General features: G+C 35.8%; 1 protein-coding gene across 1 annotated transcript; it reads left to right on the top strand.

Annotated features, from left to right (window-relative positions):
• The first annotated feature begins 12,496 nt into the window (after positions 1–12,496).
• LOC141623831 (F-box protein At1g10780-like) lies at positions 12,497–14,639 on the top strand. The gene is made up of 4 exons (XM_074439983.1): positions 12,497–12,758; positions 12,987–13,743; positions 13,840–14,120; positions 14,240–14,639. The coding sequence occupies exons 2-4, from the start codon at positions 12,993–12,995 to the stop codon at positions 14,474–14,476; spliced, it is 1,269 nt and encodes a 422-aa protein (XP_074296084.1). The 5' UTR covers positions 12,497–12,758; positions 12,987–12,992; the 3' UTR covers positions 14,477–14,639.
• The last annotated feature ends 1,658 nt before the right edge of the window (positions 14,640–16,297 follow it).

The following is a 16,297-nucleotide window of genomic DNA, read 5'->3' as shown; positions in this document are numbered from 1 at the left end:
TTACTTGTTTAAACCTGTGCAAAGTTGCACGGGCATATATAAAACAATTTAAAAAGTTGATTTATAAATTTATTTCAAAATTAATATTTCCTCCATCCACTTTAAACTTCTTACTTTAGAAAATATTTTTAAACATTTCTATCAATCCTTTTGAACCTAACTTTATCATATTCTTACTCAATGACTTTGGCGGTTAATTACACCAATAAAGGTTCTTAAGATAACAAAATTAGTGGAAAGCATTAATCATTCATTATAATTAAACCTGTTAAAATTTAACCCGACCTTTCCCTTCCTTAAACCCGAACGTTTGATCTGTTTTACGCTCAAGTCCCCAAAATTATGACATGCAATCCGAATGATCTACAACTCTTAATGACCCGTTATTTAAGGGTCAAACCCGACACGTTCGACCTAATGTATTGAAATTAAATTTATGATAAATGTATATTAAATATTACTAAAACATTAATAATTAATTGTATATATTTTTATAAAATTAGTTAATTTCTATGTATAAAAAATGCAATAATAAATAATAACCATACTAAGTTGCTTTTTTAAATCATAAACATGATTAGAAAATAGTTATTAAAAGAAATTTCGTTATGATAATTTTTCAATGTAGGAACTATGACTTCAATAAGAAATGAATATGATTAAAATAGTGATATCAAATATGATTTAATTGAAATATATATTTTTACTATAATGACGATGTTAAAAAAAGGTGTCAGAATGTTATGACTCGTATTTTAACTTTGGTTGGGTCTTTGACCCATATAACATGACACGTATTATGACTCGTCAAGTATATTAAACTTGTTAATTAATGTCCTTTTAGATAGTGGTATGTATTTAACATTTTACATTTATAGTCTTAAAATAAGACTAAATAAAAAAAATAGCTTCCCGTTTTCACAAAACCTCGTTTGATGACACAAACAATGGCCAATTTGCTCGTACACCCGTGATCATTTGACAAAAAAAAAATATTCTTCATTGTACTATATATATAATAGTTAAGGCTACTAAATATAGGATATTGAGAAAGTTCAGCAGTAGTAAGCTGCCGAAACTCAATCTATGACTTAAAATAAGTAAGTCTAATAATATGTAGTGAATCCGTTCAAAATATTTATATGCTGAGACTCAAAAATTGGGTTTATTTCACAGACGATATTGCGAATAAAAATAATTTCATGTATATGTTACAATAAACATAATTCCCATTATGAACTTATCGTTCAATTATTTTTCTTACCGCATGGTACATATAACTATGTAAGGTTATATAATACATACTGGAGGTCAAAAGCAAGCAATAGTCGCAAGTTACATATTATCGTTTAATGCTTTAATTGCTCAAGTATAACTTAGAAATATTATACTCTAAAAAAATATCTTAGAAATATCGAAAATGTATGGTTTTTGAAAATGAGGAAACTAACTTAAGTTTAATTCTATTTATTTATTGCTTCAATTTAGGAGTTATTTTAGGAAATATTAGTTTTCAATAGAAATAAGGTGTGAGTAGTTTGGCGGGTTTAATAAGGCGTTTCTTCGTGGTTCTTCCATTTCAATTTCTGGCACTTGCAATCTACTCGCTTCACTCTATGGTACGTCTCCTCTCTCTGTCTCTTCAAATCTTCACTATCCTTAGTTCATCAATTTCTTCGCTAATTGGATTCGCATCAATTTGCTCAATTCCTCAATTCACTCATTTCTTCTTTGAGTCATCAATCTGATGTTTTAAAAATGTGGGTAGAGATGGAACTACATACCGCCATGATATTTTATCTGAATCGTTAATGGTTAGCAATAGTATAAATTTACCATGAAAACAGAATGGAGGGAACTAATGGATATAAATTAAATATAAAGGCTAGAGCATTTGACAAATTATGTCAAGTAGATGTACAGTGACTGCTCAAATGAAATACTCTATATTAAGCATGAAACGCTTTGGCGTTGCCACCATCTCACTTGTTGTTTGTCTTATTATGAAAGTGGTGACATATTTGACAGACGGATAGTGTCCTTCTAAAGTGAGATTTTGTGTGGTTGTTGGACACGCACAATTAGAGAAGAATACATGCCTTTCAAAGTGACAAAAAAAAGAGAAAAAGCAGAGACAAAAGCAAGATGAAAACTAAAATTTCTGCAATCTTTGGTTTTTATACGAAATTACAGCAAGTGGAATTCAAACTGGTTGTAGCCAAATTGGAAACAATAACATTGCACCGAAATCATTGGTGTGAGTTTATATCAAATTTTAATCAATGAATCGTTCGTATAAATAAGCATACAAAGTTACTCCTTCAAAGTCCCAAACTCCCAATTCATCTCTGCAATGAATATTGATATAATTTTGAAGAATAAACTCGAAAACATAAACCAGTCGAAAATAGTGAAATCAGATATACCCCTAAATTAATTAACCTATGGAAAAGAGACACTAACAAAGGAATCAATCAAAACAACAACAAATATATGAATTACGTAAATTAACTAAAATAATACGGAGTAACTTCAATACGTATGAGTAAAGCGACTATGGAGTCTGAGTGCCCGAGAGGAGCGATGCTTAGATTTGATCGTCTTTATTTGTTGTGGAGTCAATCGGTTGAGTGAAGGTTGAGATTTGGGAAGAAGAGAAAAATTTAAAGATGGAGGCCGTACAAATTGTAAAAATTAGGGTAATATTTTATGGCTTTTGAGTGAGATGTGGTAAAAGTTTAGTTTGGGCCATTTTGCATATGTGGGCTTATGTCTAAAAGCTGCGTTTTATGTGTGGAAGGAGTTAGGCGGGAAAAAAAAAATTTTTGGTTCTTGTATTATTATATTATATAGATTATTATTATAAAGAATAAAGTAAGTCAGATGGGTTTTAATCTGAATTTTTTTTTAATAAATGTAGAGAACGGTTAATATGGAAGGCGTTCTCTATTCTTTTTTTATATAACGCTTACCTAAGAAAAGCGTTCTCTTAATTTCTATAGAACGGTTATCTAATTTGACCGTTCTCTATTACCCGTTACTTATTCCTATTTTTGTAGTAGTGTGTGAAGTTGGAAGAGCCAATCTTCTTGAGCTCTTGTGAGTACGAAAGTGTGGTCTTTGAGGAAGAAGATATGAGGTTGAGTAAACCAAATACTCTTAGCCTTTATGAGTATGAGGGTGTGTCATTTGATGTGAACATTGAGATGGTGGAGGAAGAGTTATTGAGGAGAAGTGAAGGCTTTATTTATGATTCATATTTTCAAGGTTATACCTGTTTCAGCCATAACTTGAGTCACAACCCAAGGTTGTACTAGTTTCAGCTCTAACCTTGAATCATATTTTCAAAGTTGCACTAGCTTCGCTATAACCCTGAGAAACTGTAATACTACGGTTTTATGAGTCTCTGGGTACTCTATCGAGTAGGCCTTACTCTGTCGAGTAAGAGTGTGTTGCATTTTAAAAATAGTTTCTGACCTGTTGGGTACTCGATCGAGTAACCTTGATACTCGATCGAGTAAGGGGGCACTCGATCGAGTACCTCAGCTACTCGATCGAGTAAGCATTAGGTTTCTGAGGTGATGATTTGTCGGGTTTTGTTAATAATGCGATTAAGTATATAATTACTTCCGCCACTTTTCTTTAAACACTTTTATAACCTAATTGCTTTCAAAAGAGAAAACAAACTACGTTCTTCGCATCAATCGCATTGTTGGCAAATCCCGGAGCTTCGAAGGTCGGATTTTACCTTTCTTTATACCTTTGTGATCCTTGCGTCGAGGGTAAGATCTACGTACCATTTTTATAGTATTTCGTTAAAGTTGGTTAAACCCTAATATTGGGATTTGGGGGTTTTGTTGTATTTCGTGATTGGTAGTGATTATATGTTTGTATGTTAGGAGAAGGATTCATAGAAGAAGCCTTTTGATATCAGCTGTGAGACCGTCTGATTGTGTTGCTTTCCAGGTAGGGTTTCCCTACTTAGTATTAGTCCCATAATGTGTTGTTGGTGTGTTGTGGTTGTTGAATATTATCGTATTTGTATTGTGACGGTTGTTGGTTTTGATTGTTGTCTAATGGTTGTGATTGTTTGTCTCTGGTTCTCGAGATGCGTTCTCGGCTGAATGGAGTCACTTGCGGTAGTGGCTTCACGCCCTAGTTTCGCCCTCTGTGGAACCCGCCACGGGAGGGGATGTTCACATTAATGGGACAAGGTTATCGCTCGGTGTGATGAGCGGGGATTTGGTGGGTACGGCTGCAGTCCCCTACTGGCAGGGCTGGTCCAGTGGACAGTCGGTGACGGAGATTGATTGGAGTGGGTGTGATTGTGTGAGTGACCGTGTGAGCTGCTTGTTTACTGTGTTGGTGGTTTATATAAATTGTGTGATTAGTACTGACCCCGTTTAATGTTTTAAAAATGTGGTGATCCATTCGGGATGGTGAGCGAGTTATTGAGCGGTATGAGATGATGCGTATGGGATAGGGATGAGTCACCACGTTGCGGTTTAGAAGTCTTCCGTGTGTCTGACGCTTGTTAGTATTTTGACAGTAGATAGTTTTGAGAACTTGTATTTCTTTTATCAGTTTTGGTTTTGAACATGTAATCACTTAAACTATAATTACTTTTAAAGTACGTTTCTTTATTGTCTTATGATATTCATTGCCTCGGGTAACCGAGATGGTAACATTTTTATACCTGAGTGGTCCTGGTAAGGCACTTGGAGTATGGGGGTGTTACAAAATGGTATCAGAGAGACGGTCCTGAAACCTGTAACCAATGAACCTAATGAACATAGGGAGTCAAAATAAAATGAACCCGGGGTAGAAGTTGTAGGAGCTAATGCAAAGACTTGGGAGACGTCCTAAAGTCGTGAACTCGCCCTACAATTTTGAACCGGTCACCATGGGATATGAGTTGGGATCGCTATGTGTTTATCTTATGAATTGTGTATCTTTGTAGCAAAGTGTGGTATAAATCGGTGGATGTATGTGTGTGGAGAATGGGGAATATGTAAGAAAGATGGTGATGATGTGATTTTTGTTATGTTGTTGGTTGAAAGCATGTTGCATGATAGTTGGTTTACATGTTGGTTGGAATCGTTGGAAAAGTGTATGAGAATGATGAGTAATGTGGTGGAAAAAGGAAGTAGTTCATATGTGATATGATTATACATAATTTTGTTTGTGTAATTTTATATAATGATTTCTTATACTTGTCTCTTTGTTGTATCATATGCGCTTGTTAGATAAAGAATGTGATTGAACTAGATGAATTGATTGGAAAAGATGAAGTGGCAATTACATGAGAATATGAATTCCTTGATTATGAACATGTTTATGTGATGAAGTGGATTTGTAATATTGTTGTGTTAGTAACATGGAAATAGGATTTGTAATGTATGGGTATGATTTGTGTTATGAAAGTTATAAAGTTAAAGCATGCGGGTAGTACATGTTTGATAAGTTGAATGTTATATGAGCATGATAGATATTATTGTTTAGTTTTGGTAGGTAGTAGCATGTGGTTATGGATGGTGGTTTTATAAATATCGAGTCGCTTTTGTTCACCTCGTTGATGTTTAAGTTGTTTGAAAGAGAAAATCAAATAGCTATGTCGTTTGATTAAAGCAAAGTTGTCTTTAAACTGTTATAACTTGAGATGCATAAATAATTTTAATATGATTCTAATTGGAGGTGATAGCTTGTTCTTTTACGATTCTAACGATAGGTCACACGCCCAAAACGACCAAGAAATGAGTGAGTTATGACTGTTTTACGAAAACTGGACAATGCTGAGAATTGCGTAGAGTACTCGATCGAGTAGCCTTGGTACTCCATCGAGTAGGCGACACTCGATCGAGTACGTTAGTTACTCGATCGAGTAGCCCCGGTGATTTGTTTTACGTGCTTCTGACCTTCACCTACTCGATCGAGTGGCCAGTACTCGATCTAGTGACCCATTATTCGGGTCATATGCTTATCTTTTGAATTCGTTGCATATTATGTTTAATTCGAAGTTATTATTTTGCTTCTTTATGCATTGTTTTACGTATGTGTTGGTTCTGATGCGTAAGTTACCCAATCTTATGGGGTGGTGAGTGGCACCTTATGGTGAGTATGAGTTTGGTGGGAGGAGATGAGCTATATGTGGTTGTGATGGGAGGTGGAAAAAGAAAAAGAGCATTGATGAGCTGATTGAGGCATGGTGCAAGTTTTGTGAGACGTGGTGAGTGATATATTCGCGAATTTGAGTGATGTAAAGGCAAGTGGATGTGATTAAGGAGTGATATAAGTGTAAGGAATGTGAGGATAAAAGGGTTGACAGGAATGATGTGGATAGTAGCAACTTGAGATGTGTAAGAATTATGGAGGGAGATGGTTAGATTGTGTTGGTTAAGAATATCTGTAATGAAAGGTCGTTGTAGAGGGACGGAGAATGGTGGTCTATAGTGAACTGAGATGGAGACATGCCGCGAGGTGGATTTGTAGACAGTGAGTGAGTTTGGGGAGATTTGGTTTATTAAGAGGTGAAACTAATGTGTGATTTCCTTGGGCAATTAACGGCATGAAATGAAATTGTTTGAACAGTGAACGTTGATTTTATGGATAGGTTAGTGGCAAGTGTGAGTGATAGCATAATAAGAGAAGATTCATGGTAAGAAAGAGTGAGATGATATCGACATGAAATAGTGAGATTTGAGTTTTGGAGCGATGAGAAGGTAATTGGAGCACTAAAGGGTTAGATAGAAGTAATAAGGAGTTGAGCTATTAAATGGTATTGTTGAGTATAATGAGAAAAGAAGGATAAAAGTAAGCTGAGAAAAATGTTCACAGGAGTTATGTGACATAAAAGTAAGGAATCGGCGAAATGTATGATATTATTAAGAGTAAGTAAGTTAATGGTTATACAAAAGTTTCAGGACATCATGATTAATCATGAGTTTCGAGGAATTAAGGGAGTATGAAGTTGGTCGAGTATTTGCACGATACGAGATTTTTGGTGCAGAGTTAGATGATGATACAATTAAGGATAGTATTGGGAGTAATGTTGAGGTAATTTTGTTGATGGATTCGATGTTTGTTATTTGGGATGTTAACCAAAGATAGGAAAGAAATCGTGATGTTTAGAGATGAGTGTAAGAAGTTTGATGTCCAGGCAGTGGTAGTGTTACGGTTTGTGACTAGTGGTTAAGGGTGATGATATATTAGAGAGGTAGCAATTCTAAAGAGGTTGATTTTATAGAGACCCGATTGATGAGTACGGTTGTGAGGAAGTATGAGGTGTGGTCTTAGATGAGGCGGGTGCTAATAGTTGAATAGTAATGGTATGGTTATACTCGGCATGAGGTGATGGCTATGCGAATGGGGGAATGTGTTATGAGAGGCATACGAGTTAAGCAAGCGAGAGGTAACCTCTGTTGAGTGGTAACTTACGTGATCAGGATTGACTAGTTGGTTGTGATTACGGGTCTATGATATGTGCAAATGTTTGTGCGAGGTTCTGACCTCACAAGAAGTGGTATGATGTGATAATTATAAAGTTGTTATATGAATGTTTTGTAATTTATGTTGGGTACGGTATACTATGGAATGAGGTTTAAAAAGACAACAATTTGATTGATCTGGCATGGATAGTTAAAATTGTATGTGTATTGATGATACATGTTCATTCCGTGAAATGGTAAAGATGATGTTCATGAGATTCTTGTCAGTTTATTTCGTATAATATGTTGTGTTATAATCTAGTAAAACGGTTTTGAGTAAGTTTTCTTGTTCGAAATGTCGTACTGAGCCAGTGTTTATGAGAATTATATGTGGTTGTGATGTTTATCGATGTGGTTGTTGTGCCTGGGATGGTGATCCGGGCATGGTACTTCATGTTGTGATGCTAGTATTTTCGCACTGCGGTGCGGCTGTTGGTGGCGATGTTGTGATGCCGTCACCGGTTGTGGTGGAGTAGGCGTGGTGATTATGATTCGAGTTTCGAAAGTGCATACCAGTTATACATAGATTGTTATTTTGTTTGATGTTGCTCCCTGCGAGTTTCAGTTTGTGCAGATAGATAGTTGTCTTGTTTATTGATGTTTTCTTTACCTGTTTAAGTCTGGGAATGAGGGTCGAGTATGATATGAAATAGAGTTTTATGTGTTTTCGTTGTTGTCATGGTATAGTGATTTTCCTGTTGATGGGACACGGTTGTGAGAGGTTGTTACAGTAATTTTGATCTTGTTCTAGATAAGGCTTCAGTAGACATGGTAATGGCAAGTGAGTCGTAGAACATGTGTGGTAATGACCCGAAAGATGCAGGTGGTTCATAATCCTTTGTTGAGACAGTGAGTGTAGGGTGTTGGGGAATTAGTGCCATGTAGAGTTATGTATGAGTTTTGCGGTAATGGAAGAAAGAACTTGAGGATCTAGTGTGCGTGTACGTAACGAGTGTGGATCGTGAGTTATGCTTCTGGGAGATAGGTGCCTTACATAGAGAGGTATGTTGTTTTGCAGTAATAATGAAGAGTTGGTATGGTGATTTTGCTACGAGTTTTATGGTATAGGTTAGGTAGTATGCCGAATGAGTTGAGGAATGAGAAATGTTTAAGTAAGGGAGCCGTGGATATATGAATGGTGAGTGTTTGGTTTATAGACGGTTATTTTTTATATGCGGTGGTGATGAGGATAATGAGAAGATATAGCTAGGATTTAGTATTAGTGAGTTACGAGGACGTAACATTTGTCTTAAGAGGAGTAGGAGGCGATAAAAGAGAATTTCATGGTTGTGCATCTTGTAGTACATTTAGAAGTAGAGTGTTGGTGTAGCATAAAGGATGAATCTTTGTTGTGATTGATTTTATTAAAGGTCATGACCGTGCTTGTAGTAGCGTGATGTTTAGGAGTGTGAGAATATTTCACTAGTGTTGACAGTTGGATGATGAGGTTATGAGTGTGAGTAAACTTCGAGGACGAAGTTCCTTTTAAGGGTGGTAGAAGGTAACATTCCGTTTGATGTCTATGAGTGTCTTGATATGGGATTTGGTAGTGGATGATATATTATGGAGCTAGCAGCGTTAGAGGATGGTAGTTGGTAGTGTATGGAGTTAGTGTCGGGAGAGTTTATGATGTAGTTGATACGACATCGTGAGCGATGTGTGGAGGTAGGAATAGTTGGTGGAGTTGGTGTTAAGAGTTCATGGTTTCATGTTTTATAAGTTGAGGTTTTGTTTTGAGTTCTTAGTAGCTTTGTTGCGTCTTGACCGAGTTAGTATGTTTGTTTTTTTTATGTATGGGTTGAACTTCGGGTACGAAATTCTTCTTAAGGAGGGAAGACTGTAATACTATGGTTTTATGAGTCTCTGGGTACTCTATCGAGTAGGCCTTACTCTGTCGAGTAAGGGTGTGTTGCATTTTAAAAATAGTTTCTGACCTGTTGGGTACTCGATCGAGTAACCTTGATACTCGATCGAGTAAGGGGGCACTCGATCGAGTACCTCAGCTACTCGATCGAGTAGCCGGTTTACGGGGTGATGATTTGTCGGGTTTTGTTAATAATGAGATTAAGTATATAATTACTTCCGCCACTTTTCTTTAAACACTTTTATAACCTAATTGCTGTCAAAAGAGAAAACAAACTACGTTCTTCGCATCAATCGCATTGTTTGCAAATCCCGGAGCTTGGAAGGTCGGATTTTACCTTTCTTTATACCTTTGTGATCCTTGCGTCGAGTTTAAGATCTACGTACCGTTTTTATAATATTTCGTTAAAGTTGGTTAAACACTAATATTGGGATTTGAGGGTTTTGTTGTATTTCGTGATTGGTAGTGATTATATGTTTGTATGTTAGGAGGAGGATTCGTAGAAGAAGCCTTTTGATATCAGCTGTGAGACCGTCTGATTGTGTTGCTTTCCAGGTAGGGTTTCCCTACTCAGTATTAGTCCCATAATGTGTTGTTGGTGTGTTGTGGTTGTTGAATATTATCGTATTCGTATTGTGACGGTTGTTGGTTTTGATTGCTGTCTAATGTTTGTGATTTTTGTCTCTGGTTCTCGAGATGCGTTCTCGGCTGAGTGGAGTCACTTGCGGGAGTGGCTTCACGCCCTAGTTTCGCCCTCCGTGGAACCCGCCACGGGAGGGGATGTGCACATTAATGGGACAGGTTATCGCTCGGTATGATGAGCGGGGATTTGGTGGGTACGATTGCGGTCCCCCACTTTGGCGGGGCTAATCCAGTGGGGATCGGTGACGGAGATTGATTGGAGTGGGTGTGATTGTGTGTGTGACCGTGTGAGCTGCTTGTTTACTGTGTTGTTGGTTTATATAAATTGTGTGATTAGTACTGACCTCGTTTAATGTTTTAAAAACTGTGGTGATCCATTCAGGGATGGTGAGCAGTTATTAAGCAGGTATGAGACGATGCGTATGGGATAGCTGGGATGAGTCACCACGTTACAGTTTAGAAGTCTTCCGCTGTGTCTGACGCTTGTTAGTATTTTGACAGTAGATAGTTTTGAGAACTTGTATTTCTTTTATCAGTTTTGGTTTTGAACATGTAATCACTTAAACTATAATTACTTTTAAAATACGTTTCTTTATTGTCTTATGATATTCATTGCCTCGAGTAACCGAGATGGTAACATTTTTATACCTGAGTGGTCCTGGTAAGGCACTTGGAGTATGAGGGTGTTACAGAAACGCTCATAGCCGCTTGTCACGCCGCCTCTAGGGTTTCACTCGCGAACCCTAGTTGCGCACACGGCACCCATAATAACGCATAAACAACATGTGATATACAATTAAGTCATTAAAACATATACCAACATGCGAAAACATAATTAATCATGATAATAAATCATCAAACATGTACCAATCAAACAAAACTATCATTAAATAATATTAATTACATCAATTGGCATAATCACAATTAAAAGAGAAACATCTAGTTACCTTTTTAGCAATTAATTTTGCACAATAACGAAAACCGCCGTGAAGAACACGATCAACAAGGCTCGTCTCCCACACCTATCAACGTCCCCAAAAATCGACTTTAAAGAATACCGAATCCAAACCCATGAAAGCATCATAAATGACTCTTCTTCTTTTTCTTTACCCATTAAAAATAAGAGACCCAAAACGTAGGTGTAAAGGTCCATATAAATAGTTCTCATAAAAATATTTAGAGAAGAATATGTTGTAAGGATAAGAGCAAGGATTGTGAATATATAATTTATCTTTAGATTTGAAGGAAGAAAAGATGTACAACAATGGAGTCAATGGCAGTGGCGGAGCTAGGATTTGAACTTAGGGGGGGGGCGAACGACTAATTTTATAAGCCACCCTCGAAAAAGTTTCGAACTTCGAAAATTTCATCCGTCGGGAGGGGGGAGGGGGGACGAACGCCCCTGCTAGCCCCCTAGCTCCACCACTGGTCAAGAACAAAAGAGAGGAATGAGAGAAGGAGTCGCGACAAACCACACGCGAAGAAAAAAGAGAATGACCTAATAGCTTGCTAGGTTAAATTCTATTTATAAGGGGATTAATTAGTGGACTTTGAGTTTATTAGCTCATACAATGGATTATCTGATTACAAAACGGATTGGATATTATTAAAACGCTTGGAGAACTCATATAATAGACGTAGCTATTAAATTAAAATAGTCAAATCGTGCCCAACCATTTTAACCCTTCCAAAACTATTTTAAAACGAGTAATAATAAAATAGAGAATGGAAACTATAAATATAAATATTTTCAAAATACATTAATAAACTTCAAAATAATTAATTAAATAAGGAACTTTTATAATAAAATATTATTTTAAAACACGGGATGTTACAATAGATGTGGAACATTATATATTCCATTATAAGTGTCTTTCTAATATATAAAGATAAACAAATAAATAATATACTAAAAAAAAATAAGTAAACAAATAAGCAAAAAGAATGAAACGGTAATAATAATAATAATAATAATAATAATAATAATAATAATAATAATAATAATAATAATAATAATAATAATAACAACAACGTAGCTAAGAGCATCCGCAAAGGTGAGGAACCTACCTTCCCAAATGCTCTCTCTCTCATCAAATGAGGATCCTCACTATTGCACATACCTCACCATAACTTGAGGTTCCACTGTTTTTAGGGGAGGTCCCCAAAGAAAAAGTAAGGGTAATTTGTATACTTTTGGAGAGGTTCCCAAATTTTTAGGTGTAAATTAATATTGTTGGGGAGCCTTATTGTTACATAGATGTAAATTTAAATTGAGGAGGGTAGAGGAAAAAGTTAGTAGAAAATAAGGTGAACTAATAAGAGAAAGAGAGAAAATATAGGGCATCTCACCTTTGTGGATGCTCTAAAGCCCAATATAGGTTGGAGAGTGCAGTTGGGCAGCCCACCAAATATTTCGAAATGTTTCCAACGGACCGAAATTCAAAATTATTTGGAATCTAAGGCGCTTAAAGTGTAGCGAAGTTTGACAAGTTGAGGTGTGTTAATTGGTAGAGTTTATGATTGATTGATTAAAAAATCACATTCTCCAAGAATGTTACTCACCGAAAATAATCCCGAAATGAGAAATACACAAAATAAGAAGGATAACAATTTTGAAATTTGAAAGAATCCCCCTTTACTCTTTTATGTTCCCTCACTATTAGATAAACCCGCGCTCCTGCTCCTTCAATCTCCAATAATCCCCATCCTTCAACTTAATAATCCATTTCCTCCTTTCACTTCCCTCTCCATTCCTTCCTTTCTTCCTGGTACTCTCTCTCTCTCTCTCTCTCTCTCTCTCTCTCTCTCTCTCTCTCTCTCTCTCTCTCTCTCTATTAATCTGTTGTTCTATTTTATTTCTCTCTTTCATTTTTATTATGCTTTGAGCTCCCAACATTAGATCTTTCTATTCAATTTGTTTGTTTCTCGTTTTATTGTTTATGCTAATTTGATTTATAGTTTTGGGTCATAATTAATTGTTTCATATAATTCCTCAGGAGTGAATGGAGTCATTGCCAGATTGCATCCTTCAGTACATCTTATCTCACCTCAACAATGCCAAAGATGTGGTATGTTGTACTTCTGTTTCCAAACAATGGAAGGATTCGACGCCATTCGTCAGAAGCCTTTACTTCTCTAGAAACATTTTTGATTCTGCAATTAAAGACCATTTTGCTAACCCAGATCAACTTATACTCAACATTGTGTCCATGGTGGTTCAATTGGAGGAACTCGTTGTATACTGTCCTTTCTCCAGTGCAGGCCTTGACTCGTGGCTCTCAGTTTCCAATAAGTCTCTTAGACATCTTGAACTTCGATTGGATAACCTTTCAGAACATCAAGCCTACCCTAACAATTCCACACCTAAACTTGATTGTATAGCTTCTGCAAAGAACCTGGAGTCTTTAAGGTTGTGGGGTGTCTTAATGTTGCATTCCCCCAAATGGGGTTCCTTTTTAAATCTTCGGAATCTTGAGATTGTTGGGGCCAGGATGGAGGACCATACATTGGCTGATGCCCTACAATTATGTCCTAGTTTGACCCGATTGATGATTCTAGGTTGCGAGGGGGTTAGGTCAATGTCAATTGATTTGAGAGACTTAGAGGAGTGTAAATTAGATTTCCATGGTGCTGGAAACAATTCTCTCGAAATTTCTTGTCCCAAGCTGCAAATCCTTGAAATTCAAGGTTGTGGGTGGATAAGGGTGCGTCAAACTCAAAGGCTTCGGAATATTTCATTGTCCAACAGTGGAGGTACCTTCTGTCATATACTCAAAAGCTGCAACTTTTTTAATGCTTTTTGAGTTTTTATTTGAGTGTCTGCTGATCAATACTGCTATTTTACCACAGGGAAAGTTTACCTGGTTGATTTCGAAAAGCTTGTGGCTCTTGAAACCTTGTCTTTAAGAGGAGTTCAGTGGTGTTGGGATGCCATCAGCAAAATGCTTCAGTGGGCTTCTGAGGTGAAGCATCTTTATATGAAGGTTGAATTTACAGGGGACTTTGAGAACCTTCTTCCCTTCCCTGAGATTGATTTTGTCGAGTTTTTCTGCACTCATCCCAAACTCCAGAAGTTTGATGTTCATGGCGCCATGTTTGCTGCACTTTGCCAGAAGAATAGCTTGAAAAATGTATGTAAAAATACAACGGACTAGTTTTCTGATATTTTTTAACTTTACTGCATATATTGGAGGTCCACAGGTTCTAATGAACGTTTGCTGCTTCTGAACTCTGTGTTTCTGGGTTGCAGGTGGATTCAGGAGTTTCAATTCCTTGTCTGGAGGAAGTTGTAATCACAGTGAGATCACCGTTAAACGCAGAGCAGAAAATGAGCACACTTGAGTCAATTGTCAAGTACGCTAGAAACCTTAAAAAGATGGTAATAAAGATTCTTCAAATGAAGAGTAGCCATAGCAGCACTGATGATTTTTTTGAGGATATTTGTAGATTTAGATACATGCATCGAAAAATTGTTCGAATTGAATAACTGGGCATTCCCTTAACACAATTTCAACTCATTGTTCCTTGTAACATTTCAATTCCTTAAATTGTCACCCTTCCAATTCAAATGTAATAGCATTTCCTCCACAATGATCAACATTGTCAATTGTCAAGTGTTGAACCAGCAGTTGGTTTGTTTTTTTGGGATTCGTTTCTTGTGTGCAGAAGCTATGATTTACAGGTTTTAACTAGTGTAACACCCGTGAAAATTCACGGGTTTGTTTCAAAAAAATTGAAAGAAAATTATCTAATTTCAAATTGTGAATTTTGAACGTGAGATAGATATTAATGTGTTAGTATTTAATTTTTTTGATTGTGCTCATTACTAAGACCATCCCCAAGCAAGGTCAATTGCTAGGTCATGACCTTGCTTGGTCACACTAATCATCAATTAGCAAAAAAATTATGGTGACTTTTGGAGAGAAGAGGTCAATTTGTGACCTTTGGTGGTCAATTTGTGACCTTTGGTGAAGCAAATTGACCTAACTCATGACCTATATGTGGCGATATGTGATTGGTTGACAATATTAATAATTAATAAATATATATATATATATATATATATATATATATATATATATATATATATATATATATATATATAATGTGGAGAGTTGTAATTGGTTGGAAAATGAAAAATGATTGGATTGGTGACTTAGGTCGTGACCTTCTGCTTGGGAGGGTGAAAATAGGTCAAGATAAATAAAGTGAGATTAAGAGTAAAGCAGGGTCGTGACCTAATTAGCGCGACCTTTACTTGGGGATGGTCTAACCCTACTTTCTTCATACGCAACTAAAATACCAGACCTCTTTCTCTCTAGATATATTTTTCCTTTGAGAACATAAATTTATAACTCTTCATATTTTATTTTAATTTTTTAATATACTTTAATTAATATAAAAGAATTTTTAAGCTCAATCTACAATCTAAGATTGCTGAAATCTCAATCCATGTTACTCCACTAGTTTTAAACCCGTGCAGAAAATAGACGGGTCGTAATTAACAACATGCGTTATCAATTTATCATTGTATATACGAGCACTTAAATGAGTATGATTATCCTTGACTTAGTTTATTGACATCGCAAAACAAACATCAATGAGAATATATTCAAGCAAAATATAAGTTTATTTTTTGCCAGCGGTAAAGATAAAAGCAAAATATAAGTATATGTTTTTAAAATGAATTTTAAATTCATGCTCAATTAAATTGATTAAAAGTATCTAGTGAATATAACATGATTTTAATACATGTAAACTGATATAAAAAACAAAGAAAAATCTTATATGGAGGGTCGACGAGAGTAAAAATAACTATATATTATCTCGACATGTTAAAATAAATGTACATCTATAAATTATACTCCTATAATATTTAGACCAACAATCATAATGTGCCTAAATTGTAATTGGACCGACATTCTCAATTTTTTAAATGTACATATAACTAAAATATGAGTTCAAAACTATTATTCCTTCCGGCCGGATAATTTGTTATCTGTTTTTATTTTAAGTATATTATTCATTCGTTATCTTTCCATATCAGGTAAATAACATTTCACAAAATGACAAATATGCCCGCCCCTTACACAAATTATAGAATAGTATGACATCATACTGTAAAACGGTCTATTTTTATTAGATAACTTTTTATTTAATGCTAATAAATAATTTGTATTTTTAGACAATAAAACCGTCTTATTGGACAAAACCGCTTCACAAAAACTACCATATCCCATATTATTCACTACTATCGTACGCCATATTATTCACTACTACGTACTCCGTAAGTTCGTATTACCTACCT

The sequence above is a fragment of the Silene latifolia genome, chromosome X (genome assembly GCF_048544455.1).
Source record: "Silene latifolia isolate original U9 population chromosome X, ASM4854445v1, whole genome shotgun sequence".
Lineage (NCBI taxonomy): Eukaryota > Viridiplantae > Streptophyta > Magnoliopsida > Caryophyllales > Caryophyllaceae > Silene > Silene latifolia.
Note: the sequence above shows the minus strand (reverse complement) of the source record. Positions and strands in the feature narration are given on the sequence as shown.

Coding starts and splice junctions, on each gene's coding strand:
- LOC141623831 (XM_074439983.1), top strand. CDS start 12,993: ATGGAGTCATTGCCAGATTGCATCCTTCAGTACATCTTATCTCACCTC. Junction 13,744..13,839: donor TTCATTGTCCAACAGTGGAG/GTACCTTCTGTC, acceptor ATTTTACCACAG/GGAAAGTTTACCTGGTTGAT. Junction 14,121..14,239: donor AGAAGAATAGCTTGAAAAAT/GTATGTAAAAAT, acceptor TCTGGGTTGCAG/GTGGATTCAGGAGTTTCAAT.